This window comes from Callorhinchus milii, unplaced genomic scaffold, assembly GCF_018977255.1.
Source record: "Callorhinchus milii isolate IMCB2004 unplaced genomic scaffold, IMCB_Cmil_1.0 Scaffold26, whole genome shotgun sequence".
Classification (NCBI taxonomy): domain Eukaryota; kingdom Metazoa; phylum Chordata; class Chondrichthyes; order Chimaeriformes; family Callorhinchidae; genus Callorhinchus; species Callorhinchus milii.
The window spans coordinates 1,332,331-1,358,406 of NW_024704767.1; the positions used below are offsets into that span (position 1 = coordinate 1,332,331).

At 38.3% G+C, this 26,076-nt stretch overlaps 2 protein-coding genes across 4 annotated transcripts in view; one reads left to right on the plus strand and one right to left on the minus strand.

Moving 5' to 3' along the window:
• Nucleotides 1–26,076, plus strand: part of LOC103186978 (protein FAM227B-like) — a 56,867-nt gene that overhangs the window by 13,959 nt on the left and 16,832 nt on the right. The gene's annotated exons all lie outside the window — the stretch shown is intronic.
• Nucleotides 1,815–21,715, minus strand: fgf7 (fibroblast growth factor 7). Of its 2 annotated transcripts, none has more exons than XM_007906272.2 (4): nt 21,407–21,715; nt 20,244–20,459; nt 4,485–4,588; nt 1,815–2,762 (listed from the first exon to the last, which is right to left on the minus strand). In XM_007906272.2, exons 2-4 carry the CDS (start codon nt 20,428–20,430, stop codon nt 2,568–2,570), a joined length of 486 nt encoding a protein of 161 aa, XP_007904463.1. In that variant the 5' UTR covers nt 20,431–20,459; nt 21,407–21,715; the 3' UTR covers nt 1,815–2,567.

Below are 26,076 nucleotides of genomic sequence, written 5' to 3' on the forward strand. Positions count from 1 at the left end.
TGAGCAAAACACGGCAGCCAGTTACTCATAGCAATATCCCACAAACAGCCGTGGAACAAGTGACCAATTTTATTTGGGGCATTGTTGTCCAGGATACCGGGAGAAACTCCCTTTTCTTTTCGAATGGCGTCCGCTTGAACAGGCAGACATGGCCTCGGTTTAACATCTCATCCGAAGGACGACGGCACCTCTGACTATGCATCACACTCCCAGCACTGCATTTGAGTGTCAGTTTAAACTATGTGATTCCAAGTCCTGAATTGGCTTTTGAACCCACTACCTTCTGACTCAGAGGCGAGAGTGGGCCCTGTTGACACAAAATCAAATTCTTTTTAGTTTTGTTTCTGGACAATTCACGAATAAGATTATATACACATCCAAGGAAATTTGAAGGATTTCCAAGGATATTCCATAGTAGAATATGAACTACTTGTTGCATCGTTTTCAATTATTTTTACCCTCCCCCCATCATCGACATAAGCCATAATGCTACACAGTCTGACAAAGTATGTTAGGGTTCCACAGCTGGTTCAAGTACGAGTTGTTCATAGAAACCAGCTGATATGATATTCAAGGACAACTGCATACAGAGGAACTGCATTGATCACACAAATGCTGGTCCTTTGTATATCAGTACTGATTGTCGGTTGGACAACAATTAAACCAAGGGACACAAGGCATTATAAGTCTCCTCTCCCCGGGCAGTGTGCTTTTGAAATTGACTGAGTAGTGCTGACCGTTTCTAACAGAGAAAGCCACAGCAAAGCTCCATCATTTCAAGACAGATCCCACCAATACAAAATATTTCTTCTCCAGTGTCCATGCCCAGTGATAGCCATGCACCTACGACTCCAGCACAAGTGTGCCCTTTATTTAGGTGGTGAGCTCGTTTTGGCTTGTTCTCTGAAAGACAACTCAGGAAGCTATTTGAGGCAGTTCAAGTCCTGACATAATTTAGGTTCCTAAGAGATGTTGAGATAGATGTTATGTAGTTTGGGAACAGTGAGGTTAGTCCTCTATTGGTGTATGGCAAAGGCAGCAAACCAGAACAGAAGGAGGTTGATTTTGCTGTGCTGAAGGTGGGTAAATCTGTGGATGAATATTAAGTAACTGAGGTTAATATTAGAGCTTGTGGTTTGGGTTAAATGCTTCAATCTGTTGTCTTGACACATGCACTTGTTCAAGTATATACAGCTGTGTCTTCACTCAAAAGCCAGAAAACCAGTAGGAGTTTGCAGGATTACTCTGGAATTCTTAAAGGAAGTAAAACCAACACTTGCTAGTAACACTGTGTTTTATTGTCAGTATGTATTGCTGAAGACTGCCTTAAGGAATGGTGAGTTGGAGCTCTTTTCTGCTACTCAAAGAGAAATGGCAAAGCTAAACGTAACCGATGATACACTTCCAAACATATGAAGGAGTTTTGCTCATGAAACAAAGCTTTGTGGGCATTGGACCAAATAGAAGAAAAAATTATAGTATTCGTAGAGATCGAAATGTATAAATCTGATGATGTTAACACAATAATGGAGTCTATCCCCTGCCGGAAGCTGGCAGATAATCGATGTTTCACAGTGTTGTACGTGCTTCTCTTGCATCTGTAAAGATGTTTAAAACTGCTTAAAAATATATATACACTGAGTATTGATATTTCTCTCAATTGGTCAGTAAGTGTCGGGTTATTTAGATTGTGTTCAGTAAGTTTTGATAAAGGAGGTTTATCAGCTTTGTGTAAAGCCTATTATTGATGTACTTATAAACTGTTTCAGCATTTCAATATGTTCAACCACAAGAAGCATGGTGCACATAAAATCTGACATAAAAATAAGTGGTCTTTATAAAGCAATATACAAAGCATTACATTTTATTCAGCTGAGCAGCACTGATGATACTTACTGTAGAATAATTATTTTCACAAGTCATTTACAATAAAAGGAAATCGCTGATTGTTCACAAGATACTTTAACACACCTTCCGTCTTGTGAAAACCAAAATACTACAGTAGCTACAAACAATCGCTTTAAAAGTACTGAAATACAAAAATTAAATGCTGTATGGAAAGCTACACATTTGTCACTAGACTCATATATTATATGATATTTAATTCAAAAAATAGTCCACAGTGCTTTCTTAAAGAATAAATGTATCGGTTTGAATGCAAGTTGTCTTATTGAAATAATGATTATTTAGAAAATGTATATAGTACTGCTTACGTGTGAAGTACCAGTACACCATGAAAATATTTAGGAAAAGGCTGTATTTACAACAGTTATTTGCACCTCTTTACACCTGTGATTAGATGATCATCAATCATACTACTTCCAATCAAATGTTTTCAGATATACGTTTGGGAACAAATTTACAAACTTCACCTTTTACATCTGTGTGACAATGGTTTGCATAGAATAGAGTCGTGCAAAATTATAAGTACATTTTATAGCAAAGCGCAAGCCCAGCTTGTTCCAGAAGTCAGTAGTATTTAGCTTGCTGTGGTTAGGATTTCAGTGATACATGTGCAGAGGTGGAACATTTTTACTGGGACTGGTGTTCTTGTTGTTTGTGCTTCATTATGATATTGCCATTGGAAGGAAATGAGATGATTTATTTTCTTTCTTTGTCTTTCTGCCTTGAATGGTTTTTCCTTTGGGATTTAAGGCAATAAACATTGGTTGACCGTGATGTGTCCACTTTGCAGAAGCGTACGTATTGTAATTATTTTCCTCTATAAGTTCTTTAAAATTGCAATCTTCATTGCAGTTTTTCTGGGAAAACAATGAAAACATAACACATAATGTTACTCTACAAGCATTTTGAATAGTCATCATCAATGATATGATTTAGAAGTCTCCTTACAATTATGTTCAACAACAGCTTGTACTTGTAACACCTTTCACTTAGGAGAATGCTGCAAAGCGATTTAAGTGGATGGTGTGGGATTCCAAGCAAGGTGGTTTAGGAGGAGGTGCAGGAAAATTGGTCAAAGCAAAGGTTAAAGAAACAGGTTTAAGAAAAGAGATTTGGAGACGGTATTGCTTCATCTTCAAATGATTTTTATTCTCCATATAACAATTTACCTTCTCCCTCTATTGACCTTGAATTGCACCAAGTGGATCCCTCAGTATCAAATAATTTATTTTGTGAAACTATCTTATACATACATTTGAAAAGTGTAATACTTTTTTTTAGACAATGACATGCTGGCAGTTTTTTTAATAATAAATATAGAATAATAATAATAATCCTTGCATTTAATATAGCGCCTTATCAAGCTTATGTCAATAAAAAAAATCTTTATAGATCATGAGGTCATTGGATGCCAATACTGTACTTCTCAAACAGCTGTTCACTACCCGTGTCTCCTATGGCCAAAATTAATTAAAGATGTCTATGTGAGGGAGAAGTGACAACTACCACATATCTGGCATATAAAGACGAAGGGATGGTCACATCATTAGTTATAGGGGTAGAAAGGCCAACTGATTTCCTGCAAGTTTTATCCTGCTTCTGGGTATACGCAATGTCATTCAAAGAATAAGAAATTTCATCGATACCTTCAGCTCATGTTAACACTATCGAGAAATAAAATGGTCCATAAGGTATTTAATAGTTCATTATTATTCTATTATTAATTGTTAAAATTCAACTTTGTCTGGAAAATGTTCACTCTACAGCTCATTTAGGGAAAACAAATTGAAAGGATTAATGTTGAGGATTGTATTTCAGTCAATAATTGTTTTTACTGGCAAGTTGAAAGATGTTCTGTGTTAAGATCAGGTCAACTGACAACTAGACATTTAGTGTTGTGTGCTAAATCAAAGAGGAGGTTTCACCTGCCAGTTACTAGGGATCAAAGAGCAATAGGAAATTGTGGTTCTGGAAAGTTTCAGTGCTCTTAATGATGGCAACTTTTTGGCCTGAATAGAAGGAAATACATTTTGATTACTCCAATTGTTCTTGGGTGTCTGTTCTGTTTAATTAGAAAAATAGTTGTAGGACTTTCAGGAAGCTCTCAAAAATATTTACTCCAATGTCAATCCATCAAAAAGATGTCTTGCCAATTCAAATGATTAGAATTATCAGCTCATTTTCAGAGAACTACAGAGCTTGAAAGTGATATGGGTACGCAGGAAGGATTTGCTGTTCAGGGTAAACTTATAAGTCTCGAGCAAATTTCTCTTTCACTTCTAGTGAATTGGACATTTGCTTGAGACCTATAAAGTAACACACTAATCTTTCTGTTTTATCTTTTATCTAACTGGGAAGTACTGCTGTCCAGTTTACAAAACTGTTTTTGTCAATCTTCCCTGGAGTATTCCTTTAATGTTACCATTGAATTCCTAAGAGTTCAGCTTCTGGCTAATAAGTAAATAGTTGCCTCATCAAAAACGCTAGGAACACTCCATACCAATGAAACATAGAAATATGTATGTAACTGATTATTAAATGCAGTAATTACCAAGTGTTGCTTATTGATACCTACATACCTTTCCGTATAATTTTCCAGCTTTATTCATTGCTAGGAAGTAATCGCTTTCTACACCTCTGATGGCGACCACTCCAACAGCCACAGTCCTGATTTCCAGAATACCTGTAAAAGATAAGAGCACCATCTGAGTTTAAGCAGTTCACATAGATCACCGTGAATCATTTGCACAAGCAAAATAGCTGTTAATCATCATTAACTTGCGGTCATTGTTTTAAATTTGTTAACTAGTTAAGGCAGGTCCTTAAAACATCTCAAATGACTTTTCACACACATGCATTGCCCATTTTTCAATGTTGCCATGAGAAAAACTGGAAATACTCGTATTTCCATGAGTTCTTAACTGGATATTGTCATTTGCTTCTGGATTGCGTATGCAACTGACACCTATATATAATACAGGCTGTCTTCTTGCAAACACGGAAAAGAATTCTCATAAACATATCTTACGATCTACAGACACCTCTGACCTGACCACGCCATATAAATTGCTGTGGGAAAATGTAGCAGTTTTAACCTAGTATAACCTGAAATCTTATGATGTGTTGCAGACATGGTGCAGGCACCCCATATACATTTTTTTTCGAACTCAAATGCTTGTATGCAATTTTATAATTGTGCCTGCAGCAAGATTAAGTGGATAAATGCTGTAATTATTGTGATTAAGTTTTGTTGTAAAACGTACAGCATTTAATTCAGCAGTAAATCAGTGGAATAATTCACCATGCGAATGTGAAGGAAATGTCCTATTTTAATGTTAAAATGTGCATTTAGCAGTAAAAATTGAGAAAACCTACTAGAATTGTTTTCCAAATATAAATCAGCAACAGATTTCTATGAATCAACAAAGCTTTGCTTCAGATGTTGAGTTTTGTAAACTGCGGGTATCTCAGTCTTGAGTTTAATTTTACACAGAAACTCTGCTGTATTTGTACTGTGTTTCACTCCTGGGAGCTTAGCTACAGGGACCGGGAAGTTTGATTTACTTTTTGAGCTCCAGATTGTTTCAAAGTAGAACTGCAAACGAAATAAACAGCAACTTTGGGGAATTTTAAGCATAGAAATTCACTGAATATCAAGTATCCATCAGCTCTTTGATAACATAGGAAAACTTTCTGTCCATTGGATTTGATCTATTGCTAAATCAGTTGTGTTTATATCTCCAGATGTTATACTCGAGCTATTGAGTACTCTGATCAGGCTGGAGTACTGCATACAGTTCTGGGCACTGTCAAATAAGAGGGAATGCATAAGCCCTAGAGACAGCAAAGAGAAGAGCAAAGAGGATGTCTCCCGGGGTTTAGAAAAATGAACGAATACCAAAAATTAGACAAGCTTAGGCTCCTCAATCTTGAGGAAAGATGACTCAGTGGTGTATAAAATGGGATTGAAAACGTAAACCCAGAGCAATACTTAAGGATGCACCAATAACAAGAGCACAAAGGTTTACGGTGGTAAAGGGCAATTTCGGGACAGATTTCAGGAATGTTTTCTTTAGCCAAAGCCATAATTAATGACTAGAACAGGGTGGTTGAGGCTAGGACACTGGACTCATTTTTTTAAAAATGAAAAGCTTCATCCTGTGACAGGAGTGATGTTAGGGTGGAGATTCTGGAGGGATGGGATCAGATGGGTTGAATCTGAATGATGATTATGAACAAACGTGACCCCTGAAATCATCTCCTCTAAGGAATGTACAGGAGCAGGGCTCTAATGCGATTCAAACTGCTCCTTGTCCATTTATACTCATGAATGAATCTGAATCGGTTAATCTGTTAAAGAATCTTGGCAGAGGAATAGAAATTCTGTGCACTTTGTTACAGATGATTTCTCCTATCTTAACATATTTTGCAATATTAAATTGGGACAATAGTCCCTGCTATACGACACAAATATTGGTATAATCTAACTAACCATTGACTAATTATTCCTGTGCCATTTGACAGAATTGAGAAACGATTCAGTTCTGTAGTCACAAGCCAGAAATATTGTTGATAACTAGATTTAACAAAGCATTGTTGCAGTTTTCAGCAAATATAGATTTGATGCCCTTGAAACTACGTATTTGTAGATGTTTGTGGGACACTGCTGGCTGCCGTGTTTCACCTACAAAATATACAGTCAGTTCACTTCACAGGGTATTCTGTGAAGCGCTTTGAGATGTCTCAATGACGAGATAAGGCGCTATATCAAATGCAAGGATTATTGAATGATTATATTTCTGGTGTTAATAAAGTGTTAACTGCAAACAGTTTAGAATTTTATTAGAGTTTTGTGATGTTCAGACACAAAGCATTTTGAGAAATGTTTGACTTAATTGTGTACAAAGCTGCCAAGATAATGCCATGGACATCTAGATCCAAATGATAGTGCAATGTTTCATTCATTATAAAATTTGCATTGACTATTCATATTCTGTTATTCGTTGTATAATCATTACATTCCTCTCAGCAATATGCTGAGCAGATTGCTCAACCCCTAACAGAGCCCCATTAAGGTTTCACAATCTAATCTAAATTAGCCTCCTATTTCAATTAACTGTGCTTCATGTTTTATAACCTTAAGACAGCGTGATTTGATTGTTGTCTATGCACTTCTCCTAGAAGACCATTAACTGAATCTTTGATGTCCTTTTCCTGCGACAACAAAACTCTCATTCTAGTTTGTGTTTTTTTTACTATCTGTGCATCTGCCCCCTCGGTTTCATTTTCCCAAACGTCAGCGTGAGAAATGGTCATGCCCCAAAATTACATGTCTTTAATTATCATAAAACCTGCACATTTTAGAAACTAGTTACTTTGGAGGTTATAATACAATAATTGAAAATACAAATAAGTGCTTAGGAATAATATTTTAAAAAGCATATTTCGTCTTTGAGACATCTCAAAGCGCTTCGCAGAATATACTGCAAAGTGAATTGACTGTACATTATAGAAGTCTACTGAAATGATTTTGACCCTCTCTATCAGTCTAAAGCAGTGGTGGCCAACCCACAGTCTGACGACCAAAAGTGGCCCTGGGGATCATCAAGAAGTGGTCGCTGAACATTTTGCACCGGTCCATGCAAGTCCGTTCCAAATCAATTCCTTGGTTCCAGTAGCTACCAAGTGGTGGTGTCTATGCCGCGGCCATGAATCGAGAAATATTCAATCAAGAACATTTGTTTGATTGGCTGACCAAAAAAAGCAACAGCGCCATGGTCTGTAGTTTCTCACATCAGTTGTAAAAGTCAGTGGGAATGAATGGGTTAATGCATTGCTTGGTAGTGCAGTTTACTACTACTCTAAACATTCGTACCAATTTGGTCTCCATATGCCTGTTGTACATGAAAAGAGTGAAGCAAATCATTTCCTTATTTACTGGCTTGTTAAACTTGTAGAATCTCAGATGTCATGGATCGTTTCCAGTCAACTAGAGGCTAGAAAATCCAAGTAAAAGTAATATAGCAACAAGGTACAGTTAAAGGTCAAGAATGAATAGAATGGGATATCTACTATCTATTTCACCAGAAATATTTCATTATTATTAGAATGATGCGAAGAAGGAAAATAAGTCCAGGGCCGGTAGAAGTATTTAAAATGGTTAAATAAGCAATTTCGCCCACAAAATGTACAGTCAATTTACTTTACAGTGTATCCTGTGAAGCGCTTTGGGACGTCTCGAAGGCGTGATAAGGCGCTGTACCAAATATAAGTATTATTATTATAATTGCAAAGTACTCAAAAAATATTTTTAGTCGACCTTTAAGAAAAGATTTCTTATTCCAGATCAATCCTTTTCATTTTGCTAATGATTTGACAGGCTTAAAATAAACTGGAAGATACTTTCCAAATATTCAAGCGTGATGTTTAATAATTCTGAGCTTTTGTATGAGTCCAAATGGTCCCAGAAATAGGGTTGATGCTATTTAAAAATCAAGGTTAAAAATGCAGAAGTCACTTTGAGCGTTTACCACTCGTAGAAGAAACAACGATAAATTGAAGGCCTGTAACAAATCAGAATCACATCTTAAAAGTTAGCTGTCCATAATTCCCATTTGTTGAAACAAAATCGATCATTATTGTCTGTTTGTGGTGTGGGAGTTTATCTATTAGTTTGATGCGAATTATTTGAAAACATCATGGAGCAGATGACAAGTTCCTTTATAATTTGTTTAAACTGTGGTTGAGGAAACATTACTGGGAAGAAGGAGCATTCCCAAAGGATGATGTCCTTTTTGAACTGTTTGAAGTGATGATAGGTGATCTTCTTCCTGATTAGAATGGATTGGTCTTTCCACTGCTCCCCTTTATGTATCCTCCTTACACTATTACATGAGAAGGATTTTGTTTAAAATCAGCTCATTTAATTTTTAATAGGTAGCAATTAACTCAAGTCAGTATTTCTCATGATATTATACACAACCAACTCATGCTGCTCTCCAGCTGTGGCTAGTGGCCATCCTACACTGCCTTGTCACAGGGATAAAGTCTAAAATTCGTGACGATTTTTCCATTTCCAAACACCATTGATTTCACGTTGGAGTCTTCGGCACAAAGATACATATTTGACTGTGCACTAACCAAATCCTGTCATTGTGGGGAAAAAAAAGAAACTTCAAGGAGTGTTGGGAGCTGGTCGAACACTAGCACAGACCCATTGGCTTGAATGGCCTGTTTCCATCTCATGTCACTCTTATCCTAACCCTAACCCTAAAAAAATCTTTTTTAAAAGAAATGTATAATAACTCATTAAAAAAAATTCGCTAGGAAAGCTGCTTTGGAAAAACCCATTCCTCCACAAAAGTAAAAGTTCTTTAGAGTCAATGCATCAAGTTGATTCCCAAAACCTGCTTAGGACTTCTTTGTTTCTTGATGTCAAACAAGCTTAATTTCCTGTCCTGTGTCATTCAGCTTTCTTTCCTCAACTGTCTTCAAGATTTATGCAAGAAAAGTTGGGATCAATTCATCGTCATTATTGGGATTTTGTTGAACTTGATTCTTTATGGCAAACTATAATATGATCTCATAACGGCCAACATTTCCCATAACACTGCTAATATCTTGGGGAGCTTTCAGAAACGCATGCCATTCATAGTGCGGAGCTTGCTCAGATGGAAAAAGGATAATTCTATAAAAATTCTTGTAACCAAATGTTCACGCCTGCTGGTGACTGGATTAGTCAGTCCAGCTGGCGGCAGAAACGAGCGCTTTCGATATCACAAAAAGATGTTATCAAACAAAGCAAAACAATACAATTTAGATTTTTATAGAGTCTTTCACGATTGGAATACGTCTTAAAGCACTTTACACAGCTAGCCCGGCAACCAAGTTGGGGGAGCAGGAGTAAAGTCTTTTGATTCAAAAAGTAACGTAATATGTTCTGTCTAAACATCAGAATGAGGCCCAGCATTTGAGATACTCAACGACATGATAAGGCGCGATATAAATGCAAGGATGATTATTATAGTATTCAGCAGAATGGAGATGATATGAATTGGCTACTCAGGGCATGATTTTTTTAATGAACCAGTATCCCAGGTGGTTTTGCTCCATGAGACGATGGCGATTGCTTACACATGTGCATTGAAGTGTCAGCCTCGACTATGAGCTGAAAGTCCCGACGTGAGGCTTGAACCCACAACCTTTTGAGTCAGTGGCCATAATGTTACCAGGCTGACACCTACGCAAGTTGGTTTTCACTCTGCCACAGGGACCCCTGGCAGGGTAACTGGTGCATCCTGCCATCAGCGGCAGCGTTGTCACATAAACCCGACATAACATTCTTAAATTAAATCATCATGCTTTGAAATGGTAATTGTTTCTGGCAAATGCCCGCCTTCGCGTTTCATCTACACATGGTCTTTATCCGACAATAAACAAAGAACCATCTTTGTGGTTGAGGGCTTAGCTGGACTCCGTTTCCAAATTTGTCATTTAATTGTTTCCTTTGTTATGATTATTTGTAACTGACAAACTATTCATGTGCCTTGTGGCTAAGATTCTGACCTTCTGTAGCCATGGTCAGAAATGGTACATTCAGCCAACAGGCAAACAACGTTTCACAATTTCGCCTTTGATGCTCTGCACTTGCATTAATTGCGAGGGCCTCAGAAACCTAGTAGCGAAACTTTGAAGCAAAGGAACAGAGGTTTTCCTTGGGCACCGACGAACATGTACTTTATTAACATTTTACGCAACTGCAACCACAGATGTTTACAGATTGTCAGGAGATCCCAGAGCTCACATATGGAGTGCAAATGTTTCTTTATAGAACGTCCACAGTTAGGGCATTTTTATGAGGTTTTCCTTCAGCTTGAACAAATTTATCTAACTATTTAGGACAGCCTCTGGCAAAATAATCTAATTTGTGACTGTTTTGTACTTCTATTAATATTGATAAGAACTGAAATGTTCCTTTAGTGTTTTGCTTTGATTTTTTGGGGGTTCCTTATTTGTGTTCAGCATTCATATAAAAGTTATGGAACCCAATTTTTTTCTTAGCTGAAAACCTCCAATCAGTCGTGAGCAATTGCGGAAATATATAACTGCGCCACCCTGCATATTAACATATCTAACTTATACTTTAACGAGAGCGTCACAGTTGCCTGTTGCTTAACAGAGGCACGGATTGTTGAACTCACTGAGTCACCTGCTAGTTTTGTTTTTGTAGCCCCTAAATTGACCCCATCCACTCTATAACTTAGTTTATCCTTCAGTACCTTGCATGTAAAATCATCAGCAAAAATAACAGCTGACATAGTGCAGACTGGAATGCAGAACAAACTCAATTTTTTTAAAAAAAAGTAGAGTGCAAATAAGATACAGCAGAGACGAAATGAAACTTAGTGCTGCTACAGATTCTATTTTCTTTCGTACTGTACATAAGATTGTTCCGATACGATACAGTTGGAAACAGTTGTCACAAGAACCACGTAAAAGTGATCCAGCTGATCACTGACCGAGTTATGGAGTAATTTTACTGGTGTTTCAACAAGTGAAGAGATATCTCAAAGCTAAATCCGCTTACCAAATATCTGTAATGCTTTCAAATGCCACTAGAAATTGGCTAATCTCTCTCTTTTCCTGGAATTGATTCTCTTACCACTTCCAGCAGCCCAGCAATTTGGAATGGGAAACCTTATTTATATTTTTCACTTTAGAATCACAAATCCTGGGACTGAGGTGCACTCAGTATAATAATAATACTTGCATTTTGACATAGCTCCTTATCATGTCTTTGAGACGTCCCAAAGGGCTTCACAGAATATACCGTAAAGTGGATTGACTATATTTTGTGGGCGAAACCCCTGGAAAAGTGATCCGTTAATCAATTAACAACTGGGTTCCTACTTACTGCTAGGTAAACAGAGGCATGTGGAGTTAGGAAATTTGCCCAACATTTTGCCCTGCCTGGGAATCAAACCCAGGTCCTCTCGCTTGGAGGCATGCATGAGGACTTCCACTAACCTTCGGCAAAACCGTAGATTCTTTAATGAATAGATCAGGCATTATAGATATAGATCTAGTCATCTTCTGCTGTCATTTGGCAATTTAGTCACAATGCCAAGGGCTTTCATCACTTAGAAAATCTGAAATAGCAGCTTTTACTGATGCTTTTCCACCAATTTATTTTACAGTGAACCTTTACATCTTTGCATAGGTATGATATGTATATATAATTGCATGCTTTCCAATGCAAGAATGTTATTTTTTTTCCTTTCCAAATACAGGGAATATTAATGCATAGAACATATACATGTTTGGAACTCTGTCTGGCTTGGTTGGTCTTAAGCATGGTAATAGGTTTCAGACCCTGGCTGACTAAAATAAAAATAAGCACCTTCACCATGTTGTAATATGTTATTCTCAAACGCTGGTGCTATTATTGCAGCAGGAACAGGTGATGTTACCATCACACGAGTGTTGAATGGAGGTGCTGTAATTTCTAATGACAAGTTGGAACATAGATGTACTTTCCATAAATTCTTAGTGCAATACGAACCTGATTTATAAATGTATTAAAAAGCTGGCTAACATCACATTTCTCTTTGATGATACAATCTTTACCTGCCTTCGTGATCGGTGCCACACTTCCCCCTTTATGCCTAGCTCACATTCACGGTTTCCCATCTCTGGTCTCTCAGCCACCAGGTACAACACCCACAGGCCTTCTCAGTAGACCAGCCTGGCCATATGGCGAGCCCATGGGAATCCTTTGTTGTCCTTCCCCCTGTAGGCTGTGAAGCCTTCCTTCATTTGAGCAAGAGCTCAGGGGGTCTGATTACAGCTATTATAAGGCCCAAACTCCATACCTTTCCCTCGTAGACAGTTAAAGGCCCCACATTAGTTACCCACATTCCTGGGCCAAAAATCTTTTACAATAACGTTGACTATTAATATGACTATAACTCAGTTCTTGCACTCTAGGCTGACACTGCAGTGGAGTGGGAAGTGCTGCCTCGTCAGAGGAATTATTATTATTTATTATTAGTTGTCTTTCAATTGAGCCGTTAAAATTAGGTTTCTTCTGCTTGTTCATTAGATGTTAAATATTTCACAATACTAAAGTATTTAAAAAGAGAAGGAGCTTTCACCAGATGTCCTGGCTAACCCGATTAATTAGTTATTCATCTTATGGCGGTTTCTAGGACTTTCTTACTGTGTTTGTTTACAGAGAGATTTCTTACATTTGACAGCGATTACCGTGGAGAGTTTTAAGATGTTTCAGTGTAATAAGACCCTATAAAATTGCAAATCTTCTTTCTTTTATTATCGACATCCTCCCGACGTGAAAGGCGCTATACAAATGTTATCTTGTTATTGTTGTATTAGAACACAAACTGTGAGGAGCTGAAATTCCACTGTTTATTTAAAAACAGGTGCAATGCAGTGCTTCATTTAACACCTTGATGGATTTAACCAATGCGTCACACCTATGAATTCAAATTGGATGCTTAAGCAGTGAGAAATATGCTTATCAGAGCATTCCACTATTATTTACTTACTCCACACGCCTAATAATAATCCCTCCAAAACAAAAACAATAATAAATTGGTCATTTTCAATCCACGACTGTTTGTGGGACACTGCTGAGTGCAATTGGCTGCCGCGTTCGCCCACAAATATACAGTCAATTCACATTACAGTCTATTCTGTGAAGCGCTTTGGGACGTCTAGAAGACGTGAAAAGCGCTATATCAAATGCAAGGATTATTATTATTATTATTTGGTTCATCCCTTCTAGAACATGTTATTAGATCCCTGCTCCTTTTTATTGAATGGTGGAAACATCAGAAGCATTGTTTGAGTACATCAAATGTCTCTTCGGTGAGGAACTATGGATCAACTTCCCCTTGCAGATTGATCATTTGCCACGATTTACGTTGACTAGTAGCCATTGGATGGCAACATGAGTAGAACCAGTTATGCCTTGTACCGTTGTGAAAGCCAATAAGGTCATTGATACTGAAATTAATCCCCTGCTCAATATTATGCAAATAAACTTTACTCTTCATTGCACACCTACTACTCACAAGTGATTGTCTTCATTCTCCTTCCAATCTCCAGGTCTAACCTGAGGTCATTTCCGTACTCAGAACGTGGCACAAGTTCCTTCTTAATTCAACAGAACCTTTGCAAACTCGACAATGTTTCTGAGGGGCAAAATTCTTTTAGTATGTCCCAATTATTTCCAAGTTAGTTGGATAATAATAATCCTTGCATTTAATAATAATCTTTGCCTTATCACGTCTTCGAGGTGTCTCAAAGTCCTTCACACGATATATTGTAAAGTGAATTGACTGTATATAATTACATCAAAGGTTCCTTTCAGACCTCTACCCAGAAGTTACAGTATTGAGGCTTACCGATAAAGTTTCAGTACAATGGAGAACATAGCTTGTACTATGTGATCAGTGGAGCATTTCCATAAATCACTATTTTGCAGCCTTCTAGCCCACATGACTAAAACCTGTAAATAATATTCCTACCCTGTCTCCTGTAACTGAAATGAATATACTACCCACGCTTCAATGTCCAATTACTGTGTACACACAGCTACTGTTTTCACCAGACGTGTTAACATTAGGCAAATCCTAGGCATGAGATTTCCTTTCACCAGTCAGCCTTCCACAAACCAAGGAATGTTGATATTGAAACAAATCCACATGTGTAAGCTACCTGCCAGGATCACATTACATTGCAATTAAGTTAGACAGAAATAAATATGAAACCATATGAAGTGCAGTCTGTCGCATGATATTTTGAGTGACCTGAGCAGCCCGAAAATGCACAGTATGAGGCTGCAGCCCATAAATGTACAGCACTGGTGTAAGAATCTTTCATAGAATGACAGTACAGAAAACTAAGTGAATAGGCAATTTCCCTCAGTCCATAATGGATGTATGTTTTGCTCATGCATGTGTGGCTTTCCGTTTTTACTCATTCCAAAGAACACAATTCTCTTTGGACTGTCTGTCAATCTGGGCCTCCCATGTATCAACCTCCTTTGCCACCAACAAATACATACAGCCACACGAAAAATAATAGTGTCTTCAGAACACAAGACTGTGAAGTCCTTTATAGATGAGAAGTGAAATGCACAGAACTGTACGCTTTAACAACTACCGCATTTTGTATTTTTTAAGGGCTCGTGCTTTTTAAATAGTTTGAATCTTGTGAGCTCTGCCAGTAATAATAAAAACAATAATAAACCTTGCATTTAAGATGGCGCCTTTCACAATGGGAGGACGTCTCAAAGCATTTCACAGGACTTACTGTAAGGTGTAGTGGCTGTGTATTTGTAGGAGAACACAACTGCTGATTTGCGCACCGTAACATTTCATAAACAACTGTTTGTGAAGTGTCCACTTTTATCTGAGGGATTATTGGCCCGAACACCGGAATAAACTCCCTTCTCTTTTTGAACAGTGCCATGTCCATCAGAACAACAGACATCAATATAACGTCTCGTCCAAAAGACGGCACCTCCAACAAAGCAGTGCTCTGCCAGCACTGAATTGCAGTGTCAGCCCAGACTGTGAGTTCAAAGTCCCACCACGGGGCTTGAACCCACAACCTTCTGACCCGAAGGCGAGAGTGCTACCAATTGAGCCAGGCTGATACCCAGAATAACCCGAATTACCACATAAAATTAACTGGGAAAAATTATCCAGCAGCAGGTGTAGCAGAGTAGCTCCAGATGCCGTTGACAGCAGCCTTGAAAAGTGAACCACCACTTCAAATTAAGCATGTGAAAGGGATGCTTCACACTGCCTGTATGTCCTGAGCATATTTGATTTGAGAAAGTCAATAGCGAGTTACTCATTTTTTTTTTAACCTGAGATTTAAACTTTTACTTTATGAACGTAATCCCCGCATTAAACTAACTGAAAAATTGTGCAAGTAATTGGAAGCTTAGAGCCTGTTTAAAGAAACCAAAACGTTTTCATCCAAACTAACTGTAGGAAATGAGTTGCAAAAGTTAGATTTAGTATAACGGATTGCTAATTAGAAACCACAGCATTGTTTAAATCCAGTCCATTGACTGCTGCGTTTTGCCCACAAAGTACACAGTCAATCCATTTTACAACATATTCTGTGAAGCACTTTGGGACATCTCATCCACCTGATAAGGCACTTTATCAACTGCAAGATTATTATTGTAGCCGAGAATGTTTGCACTTTTCAGCTCTTTGTAAGTAAGCTACTGGACTCAATACCAACAGCAGCCGCTGAGTCCAAAAAATACCGTTCCAATAATTTAGCACTTGTTTCTAATATCCAGCGCATTTTACAGCACAATTGCACCTGCAGCATGCAACAGAATAAATTATTATAGCACTGTTTCAACCAACAGAACCTCTGTTGCAGATACTGCTGGACTGCCTTTCTGATGAGGGGGTAAAAAGTCTGATACTGAATTTCATTTCAGATTGAGGTATTGAATCTTTTAAGAAACATTGCATTTTTTTAATCCCGAGGTCAGCCCTACCGAATGTGGGTATAATCATGCTTTATGTGTCCTCTGCCAGCTGAACAAACTACTGTATTAGGTTCACTTATTATACAGCCGCAAAAACGAATTAGAAGCTTTTGCACCACCACCAACCAGCCAACAAATGTTGAGTTGCCAGTTTGGCTTCATAGTAAATTTGTTCACTTGTGACTCAATCTTATGGCTCAGAAATTCAGTGATTTTTCTCAATGGACAACCTAAATATAGCGCAGTCGCTCTCAGCCGTTCTTGAACGGTTTGTTAGAGCGGCCTTGTTGAGAACCTGACCTCTTGTGGTATATCTGGTGACCTGCAGATCTCGACAGACAGCTTTTTCGAAGGACCCAAACATAATTAATCCTTGCATTTAATATAGCGCCTTATCATGTCCTCATGACTTCTCAAAGAGCTTCACGGGATATACAATAAAGTGTTTTTTGACCATGTATATTGTGGTATTAATAAGTGATATTCATTTTCTGAACACAAGTTTCTTTAAAGAAGAGCTTAGCCTCACTCGGTTTCTCACCTTCATTAATAACATCAAAAATGATTTTTGCTCAATTCGTTGGTGACAAATTAGTGCTTAAATCCACTCACCTAAAAGTCAGGCAGCAACCAAATCACTGCCAGCAGATATAGACAGAACTGATAAATCACCATGTCTTTCCCTGGGCTCAATGTATCTTAAAGCTGGTTGACCTGATGTAATTAGGCCATTTAATGCCAGAGCTCCTTAGCAACATGTGAGAGATGTGCCCACTCTGTCCTTTGCCTAAACTTTGCTGGCAATTCAGACGCCCATTATCACAAGTAATGTTCTAACTTTCACCTATACAGTATTGTAGCTCTGTGTTTGGAAGCATTGCCTGAAATACCTATGGTCAACACCTGCACTGTTTCTCCTAGCACTGAACATTTTCCCAAACAATGCTCTTACCTAAAACTCTGTCCTTTAAAACAAATGTTCAAACATTAGCTATCACTTGCCCAACTAAGGTTACGGTAGCCCAAGTTAGGTCACGGGAAATATCTGTGCGGCACTGCCCTACCTAGCAAGCAATGGGAGATTCTCAAAAGTATGCATGGAGTGCCGCTCATAGTCGCTGACTGCTAACCAAATCCACTCATCGTCCAGGACTGACATAACCAAAGTCGCCCTGAAACCAATGTGCAATGCCAGAGGTCTTTTTAGGTGTCCCATTGCATGGCATGTCTTCTTGTATAATTCAATTCGCTTTGTGTTGGTGCACTGTCAAGGTTGGCTTTGTGCTGACATCAATGCATAGGAAACATAAGAAATGCAAGGATTATTACTGTCAGTGGTGGCAAAACCAACTAGGCTCTACTGGGGTTTTCTGAACTCTCATCTTACTGAGGAGACGTAAAATGGGAAGTTATGCTCAAATCATAGTGTATTTTTAGCACCTACTTTAGCTACAAATATGAATCCAATTTCAGTGGCATAATTTGATTTCGAACCTTACTCCTGAAATCTCAAGGAGGTGGTATTCGGAATCAAATCAGTACCATTAGCTGCAGCGTAAATCCAATGAACATTTAAAATAAACAAGTTTAAAGGTTCGTGGGCAGTTTATTTGGCGCTGGTGAGTGGAGCTCTGTTAGCAGTTAGTAGTGCTTAGTTGCACACTCACAGAGCAACCCTCTGCTCCTGGCAAGTGTGTTTTGTTTTGGAGAGGATCAGAATAAATCAGCTTTCCCACCCTGAAATTGTGAGACTACTTAAAATGATGCTGCATTGCTTCCAACTATCCAAAAGAAGCAACAAGCTGGACTGACATTCACACTTTAACTTCCTATAACCTGCAAGAGTTTCTCTGTTTCTTGAGACAAAATAAAATTGCCCAGCGAGAGGATCCTTCCTGCAATTTTCAAAATACTGTTCCCTGGCAAAGTTGACTAAGGAAATGCACTACTGATGAGCTCTAGGGAGACATCCGTGGGCTGAGGCTTGAGAATAGCTAACTTCATGGGGCAAAGGGTGAGGGAAGGAGGGGGAGGGAGACAAATAGGGAATGGAATTGTAAAATCACAGGACAAATGAGCAACAGAACACTTGGGTGGTAATGGCAGTCAGAATTGATTTCTATATTGATGCGGAAGCATTGAATATCATTATTTTAAAAACATGCAATCATTGCGAAAAGCACATACTATTGATCAGAGCATCTGGGTGTTATTTTATTTCATCCTTATATTTTATTTTTCTACGTGCGTGTGAGTTTATCAGTTTCTGGATCCGTTTCCCTTTGTTTCCCTTTTTGACCTCTGCCTCTTGTCTCTCCCACAAGCCATTCATTTTATTTGACTTATTTAATTGTTGCTCCTTGGAGTTTTGGCAATACAATGCTTCCCTTTCTAATTTATTACTTTTACTTGTTCTCTTTCGCTCTCTTCATTTCTTCACTGTTTGTCTTGGTACTTTTGTTTGCCACATGTCCCTCCAAGGATTTGCTTAGAAGCAAGGCTGTGGTTTTATTGGGCTCAACTCCCGAAAAATATGCAAATTCAGTGCTAACACCTAAAGACTGATTTGAACCTTGAATACTCTAAGGTTTGACCTTGGGAGACTGGTTAGGAACATTTTCAGGAGCACCTACTCATGATCAAAACTCAATTTATGAGCACAGGACAATAAAAACTGAAGCATACTGACAAAAGGTAAGATTGCTTATTTGTTCCATGTGAGAAACAATGCAACAGACTATCCAGCTTTCTCAGCGTTGTGCGTTCTGCCACAGAGCATCCTAAAGAGCATTTTAATAGGTCAAAAGAAATAGAGATTAGCATTTCGCTTGACTAGCATTTTTGCCTAATATTGTTTTCAGCATTTTTATGATGTGCGGGGTTTTATTTGGTTATTTGGAAAGGGGTGAAACTGTAGCTGCAACATTATGCTTGTGATCCATTGCAAAATCTACAGCTGTTAGTGACATAAGCAAGCTGTAATATAATCATTCGTATCTAGCAGGTTGCACTGCATAAGCTGCAGTAGCAGTCCCTTCTTTTCAATGTACCAGATGCAATCATAGTTTTAAAAAAGGTTAAAAAAGCTTAAACTGTATACAATTTATATATTTCCTGAAATAGTTTAGATCCAGGATCACAGAGACAGTGTCACAAGTCAAGTCTTTCTAACCAGCCGTTAATAGTGTCAGAATGTTTGAGTAAGTATGTTGTCATTAAGGTTTTACTGCATGTTCATAGAATCAACTCTAATCCCGCTTTAATTTGAGTTAAGAAGAAGCAAATTAATATGGATTAAAACGCACGTTACATTATCCGTTTGGTACAAGGCGCTCATTGTTGAATTGTTTTAAATTTCCCGCTGAGGTAGCGAAGCATTCAAAGGCGAGCAGGCAAAGCAACAAACATCACAGAACCCCACTTTCTTAGGCGTCTACTTTCAAAATGTCAATTTACACAGAATGTAGATAACCCTCATGATTTTTACTTGAGTCCAAAGCGTTATCTGATATCTCTGTCCCTTGTCAGTTTGAATAAAAGGGATAATTTTTGCAAACGTTTACCAGCTGTCAACTAATATATTAGCAGAACTAAAATATGCTGGTTACGTACCGCTAAGAGCTACACATTTAAAAAAAAACGAATACCAGATGTTGGGAGCTGGCACAGATTATTTAAGAAGGATTTTCCGTTTGCCGTATAAAAGCAGCCAAACTAGTTGAAATCGTGCACTCATTTACTTTGTGAAAAAAAACGTCCAAGGTGCTAAATCCCCGTGAATGAAAGTGTTACTTACAGTAATTGCAGTTGGAATTCGCTGTACCTTTGACTTTGCCCTTCTTATCAATTCTCAGATAAAACTGCGTCCGACAGAAAAGTTTCCTTATTCTTACATCTCCACCCTCCATGTAGTCGTAACTTCTGGTGTGCCGCTCAGGACTGGAGGAACAGTTCACACTTGCAGCGAGTTGGTCTGGAGTCATGTCATTGCAGGCAAAAGACACACTCCCTACTAGAAGCATACAATGAAAGTACAGTCTGTACAGCAGAGTTGGCAGGATCCATGTTAGCATCCATTTGCGCATTATAGTGCACTGCTCTGGGTACTCATGAACAACATACTGCAATTTAAAGTACAGATCAGATGAATGCTGCTAGGTTGCGATCTCAGCTTCTGCCTGGGCTCCGTGGCCTCGCTGGGTCTCTTTTATTTGTGGTGCTTGCACTTTAGAATGTGTGTAAGCTTCCCTGGAAACGTTTATGGTCCTGAGCCAGGGTTCTTTCAAAAACTGATGCACTGTCAATTTCCACTATAAACAAATCAGTTTGCAGTGTTCTTGAGCGTCTTGATCTTCTTCCCTACCCGAATTTTCCTTCTGTACTGAGAGCTTTGACAATAACAGAGCTGCAAGTAGAAGCATCACTTAAATTTAACAAGCCATCACAGTCAGCTGTTACAAATCAATTACAACCTTCGCAACAAAGTTGGAGGTGTACCCCAAAAGTTTTCCCTCTTTTTAAAAAAAAAAGGAAGCTCTCGTCGGTCGCCAACTAATTTAAAAAATATTAAGCTGGAGCCAAAACGTACAGTAAACCCTACTGGGAACTGCAGTTCAAGATTTTTTTTACTGACAGACAGAAGAACGCGGTGCTTACTGCATGGTGTGTGTTCCATGCTAGTATCCCACTGCTGCTTTAATTTGTCATCCGGTATACATTCATGCATTAGTAATCCCGGCACATTTGTGCGGTAAACCAAATGCTTTCGATGGAACTTCCCATGTTTCCCACACAAAATTATTGTTTAGATGTCTAGACCGGCTGGAAGCATTCAGAAGTACCTCAGTGTCAATCGTACATTCTTAATTCTAGCCAGCTTGGTCGAAAACTTTTTTTTAACAGCAAAACATTTTAGTGCAGATAGTATAATAGCAGGCAAAGGTTGTGTATAAAACTTACTTTTGCTTTTATTGAATACAGTTGTGCGTAAAAGAATTCCATTGTTTTCTCCCTCACATCATCAGCCGGAGCATCAATGTGGACTATTTCCCAGTCCAGGAAGATTCCAACTGAATCATAATTGTTTCCATAAATCAAGTGTTAACACGAGAGGGATTTTCTGGGCATCTTGAGCCTGTTGTTGTGCAGTTCTGTTCGATAAATGCTTTTTCCTGACCTCACTTGGAAGTAATTAGATCTTAGCCAGTCAGCTGTCAGTTGGTTACACGAACAAAGAAAGAAATGAGGTTCCCTTTGTCAGATGTCCACATGGTCATCAGAGGGAGCTATGAACTCAGAGAGGCTTTTCTTCCTTCCATACTATATCACAAGTCTTTATCCTGTACTAGGTATTTCATATCCGCTCTATTCGTGGCAGAAAAATGTACTTCATGCCTCCAGAAATGTTCACATCTGGGCAGTGGGGGGAGTTTCAAGGCTGAATCCACATAGAAATAAAAATCTTCCTTTTTGTTCAGTGTGCTTTTAGGAAGTAGGTTATTTAGGTACTAAAGGGGGAACTAGATGTCAGGTTACAGTAAATGTAAAATTTGTGAAACGTGACCTCTGCAGAGGCGCAATTGAAAATCATTTAATTGGCCCATTATTCTTTCCGTGGTGCATTAGGTTGAAAAGGCTTGAACCCGCCTGAGGAGTTTATGCCACCTGGCAGTTCCTTGCAATCAGCACTAGGGGAACTAGTTTACACAAAACATCATATGAATTTCTCAGGGGATGTGTGCAAGTTGATGAAGTGCATGAAAAAAAAGTTCAGCCTGTTTTTCGGATTCGGAATTGTAAAGGCCAGCAGCGGTTAATCATCACCTGGGCTGTTCTTTGGAAATGGGCAGAAAATGCTTCACGATGACCACAAATACTGTTGTATTTTCACACAGCAACAACAATGGCGGTAAGAATGATGAGCAGCAGTTTTCCCCCCCACCACCACCCCATCCCTCCCCCCCTCGGGTGTGAAAAATCTGTAGGTGTTGAGTATAAAATGAGTCATACGGTTATCCGCAAAGAAACGATTGCCTGAAACTGGCTACCATTTCACAATGGTGTGCATCATTTGATAGTTGTCAAGTGTCAGCCTGGCTATGTTGGTAGAACTCTCACCTCTGAGTCAGACGCCTTTGACCCCATCTGCCTATTCAGGTGAATATTAAAGATCCTGTGGTACTATTGGAAAGGAGAAAGAAGTTTCTCCCTGCAAAACAAAATTGGTCATTCATTTCATGGCTGTTTGTGGGACATTGCTGTGCACAAATTGTCTTTCGAGTTCACCTACAAATACACAGCGACTACACTTTTCTAAGAAATCTACTCTCTGTTGCAATTTGTGGGCAAGATCCCTGCTCTTTTGTCCTATCTGGTCAGTTTGATGAAAGTTGAAAGTCCAAACCCTTAGCGCTTGCCTATAATTTAAATCTAAATTTGCTCAAGATTTAGCTCTATAAATAACATGGAAAGTTAAAGTTATGTTTTAAGAATTAAATTTCTGCAAATCCAGGCAGCCTCCTTTCTCCATGGACTGACTGAATCTCTACAACTTCATTCAAGCATTGTGACACTACTTAAAACAACCTAATCTTGCAGATAAAAAAACTACTTAAACATCAAGACAAATTTATTACTGTAAAACTGTTAACCTTAATCCTCTGACTAAATAAAAAGAATATAAACATTAAAAACGGGGCCTTAATGATTCGAGCCTTTAAATAACAAAGCCATCCAGATGTTTAAACAATGGTATCAGCTTGAATATGGAATACAGTATTTGTATCTTCTTCTGCTATCCATTCACACTATCTGACTTTTCTTCTCTCACAGGCTTGTAGTACTTATACTGTATAATTCCGGCGTGAAGGTGTAGACAAATTGAAAAAATATTTTTTTATGAATTTATGATAAATAATAATCCTTGTATTTGATATAGCGCCTCATCACGTTGTTGAGATGTCCCAAAGTGCTTCAAAGTGTCATTCTTGTAATCTTCTAAATGAACTACATGGGTGTTTTAATGCTTTGAGGTGTAATGTTTTAGTGCTCTCATAAAGTATTTAAGTCTTTTAAAAAAAGAACAAGGAATTTCATCAGATTGTAATCCTAGAGCTTCTTGGCCCGAGACGACCTTTGTTTTAGATGACCCTACATCGCGTCTATGAACTCATAATCCAAAATATTGCATTAGGTGGGCAGTGCAGCATCATCAGAGGTACTGTCCTATGGATAGGATGATAACTTGAGGTCCCGTTGTTGGCCTGTTCACGTGGACGCTGTAGCACAATTCGAAAATATCCTGGCCATCTATTAGCCAAAAATGATCATTCAGTTAATGGCTGTTTGTGAGACTTTGCCATGTGCAAATTGACTTTCCCATTCGCCTACAAATATACAGTCATTACCATTCACAGTGAAATTCTTTGAGACATTTTGACGCGGTAAGGCATCAAATCAAATGCAAGGATTATTAATATTATGTGGAAATAGATTGCTTCTTGCCTTTCATTGGCATTATTACTGTTGGCATTCTTAACTCCATTCCCAGAGTATCAATCAATAGTATAGAATTGCCCAGAGTTTGATGCAATCAATGGTCATTCAGGCCGGTTCTCAAAGTGACTGATTTAGAAAATATACGAAAAAAAACTTTGTGCTGCTGTAGGAAGTGGCTTTCTAGGGTAGAGGTTGCTTATGGCCAAAATATATCAGCCTTCCAAGAGCGTGAGAGTGAGTCATGGCAGCTTATGTGGATGCATATCTGTCACTCAATAGATCACAATCACAATCTTAGCCACGCTACTGTGAGAGGCACCAAGTGGAGAATACATGCTTCACAACTGTGGAAAGGAAATTGGAAGCAGGCAGGTTACCAGGATGGTCTCGAAACCCTTGTGGCAGCCAATATAAGCATTGGCAGAGGCATGGGAGCAAATTGCCTACCCACTTGGTCACGGTTTGTATGCACCCAGGGACCCCCTAAGTACTTAGAGGAAGAATGTAATTTGGAAAAACTTCCTTGCTATAAACACAAATGTCCATGTGAACCTTTTATTTTAGGTTTTTTTACACTTAACATTTAACCGGGACCTAATGTTGCTGCAGATTATTTTAATTTACTTTACACAAAAGAAAATTGTCCACTATTTCAACACAGTGTTGACCTTAAATTTAGGTGTAATGGCTGTACTTGAGTTTGTTCCTCCAGATTTAACCCAGTTCAGATACAGCTGATTATATAAGCACATGCACTTTTAAATTTTTTTAAAAAAATAATTTGGTCACTCATTCCACGACTGTGTGTGAGACACTGCTGTGCGCAATTGGCTGTCCCGTTTTGCCTACAAAATGCACAGTCAATTCACTTAACAGTATATTCTGTGAAGCGCTTTTAGACGTCTCGAAGACGTGATAAAGTGCTGTATCAAATGCAAGGATTATTATTGTTCTGCAGAATCTGAAAATGATCAAAACAATTCTAATCCGTGAACAGATAGTTATATTCCAACAAACCTAACATAACTAACTACAGTCAAAGTAGAAATGATTTCTAGTCACAATTAGTTATTACTTAGCAGCCTGTATTGCGTGACATGTTTCAAACTGCATTTATTTTAATGGAACATTGTGCCATTGCATAATTGTTCACTTCTGTGAAAGAGCCTCATAAATTACAGAAGCCTACGGCACTTATGGGCCTTTCACATTTGTGAAAAGGCCCCTGAAACACATCATTACTGGCATAATTTTCTCGATATAATTTATAGCAGTGAAACTTTCAACTTATTTCCTGAATACGTCACTTTTATTCTGTGATGGACAGCGATATTTCAAATTCAGTGCAATGCTTTTAAGGAAGACCACTATAGCCATTTGATATTTGACATGAGCTGATCATAGACATTCTTTAACTTGTCTTTCATCTTCATTGGAGCAAACCACAGGCCGATATTCTCTTGAGGAATATTTAGCTGCAACTCGCTTTATGACTGCTGGATAATCTATCATTTAATGAGGAAAGACATTTTTAACTAAACCATTCCACATATAATTAGCACGAGATGAGTGCAGTGTGGCAGATTTACAGCACCTGTTCCATTTTTTTCAATCGTAATGTTTGCATTTATTGTTACTGTATTATGAAACATGATATACCGTGTTTCATTAAAATCGCATCAATCGTCTAAAGAAATTAATTGTGCATTTCCAGCAGAAATCTCTGAATTTCTTAAATTATTTTTCCTTACTTTTTGATTTGTTGCTGAGCGGCATAAATATTGCTTACATTTGACTGCTTATTAGTTTTTAAAGTATTCCACGTGTTGGCACATGAAAGGCTTTTTTGTTGAGGAAAACAAACTAATTATATGGGATTTAAATTTACAGTAGTAGAGGAATCTTAGGCCCACAGACCCACTCCCCTTCACAGCTCTGACCCGTGAGAGTATGTCTCATTCATTTTTTTCCCATGTCTCTTGTTATTACTCAATATTAAATTTGAACAATAACATAGAAACATCAGAAATGTTTCAAATATTTTGACCAGGGAAACATTCAAGATGAAAGTGTGTTATTCGATGCGTTAATTGAGTCATCCCGATTTGTGGGTATCGGACCGTGAGATTCAC

Excerpts from the sequence above, each read along its gene's own strand:
- fgf7 (XM_007906272.2), bottom strand. The coding sequence starts at position 20,430 with ATGACTCCAGACCAACTCGCTGCAAGTGTGAACTGTTCCTCCAGTCCT. Across the intron at positions 4,589-20,243 it reads GAATTCCAACTGCAATTACT|GTATTCTGGAAATCAGGACT; the intron begins GTAAGTAACACT and ends TATCTTTTACAG. Across the intron at positions 2,763-4,484 it reads CTGGAAAATTATACGGAAAG|AAAAACTGCAATGAAGATTG; the intron begins GTATGTAGGTAT and ends TTGTTTTCCCAG.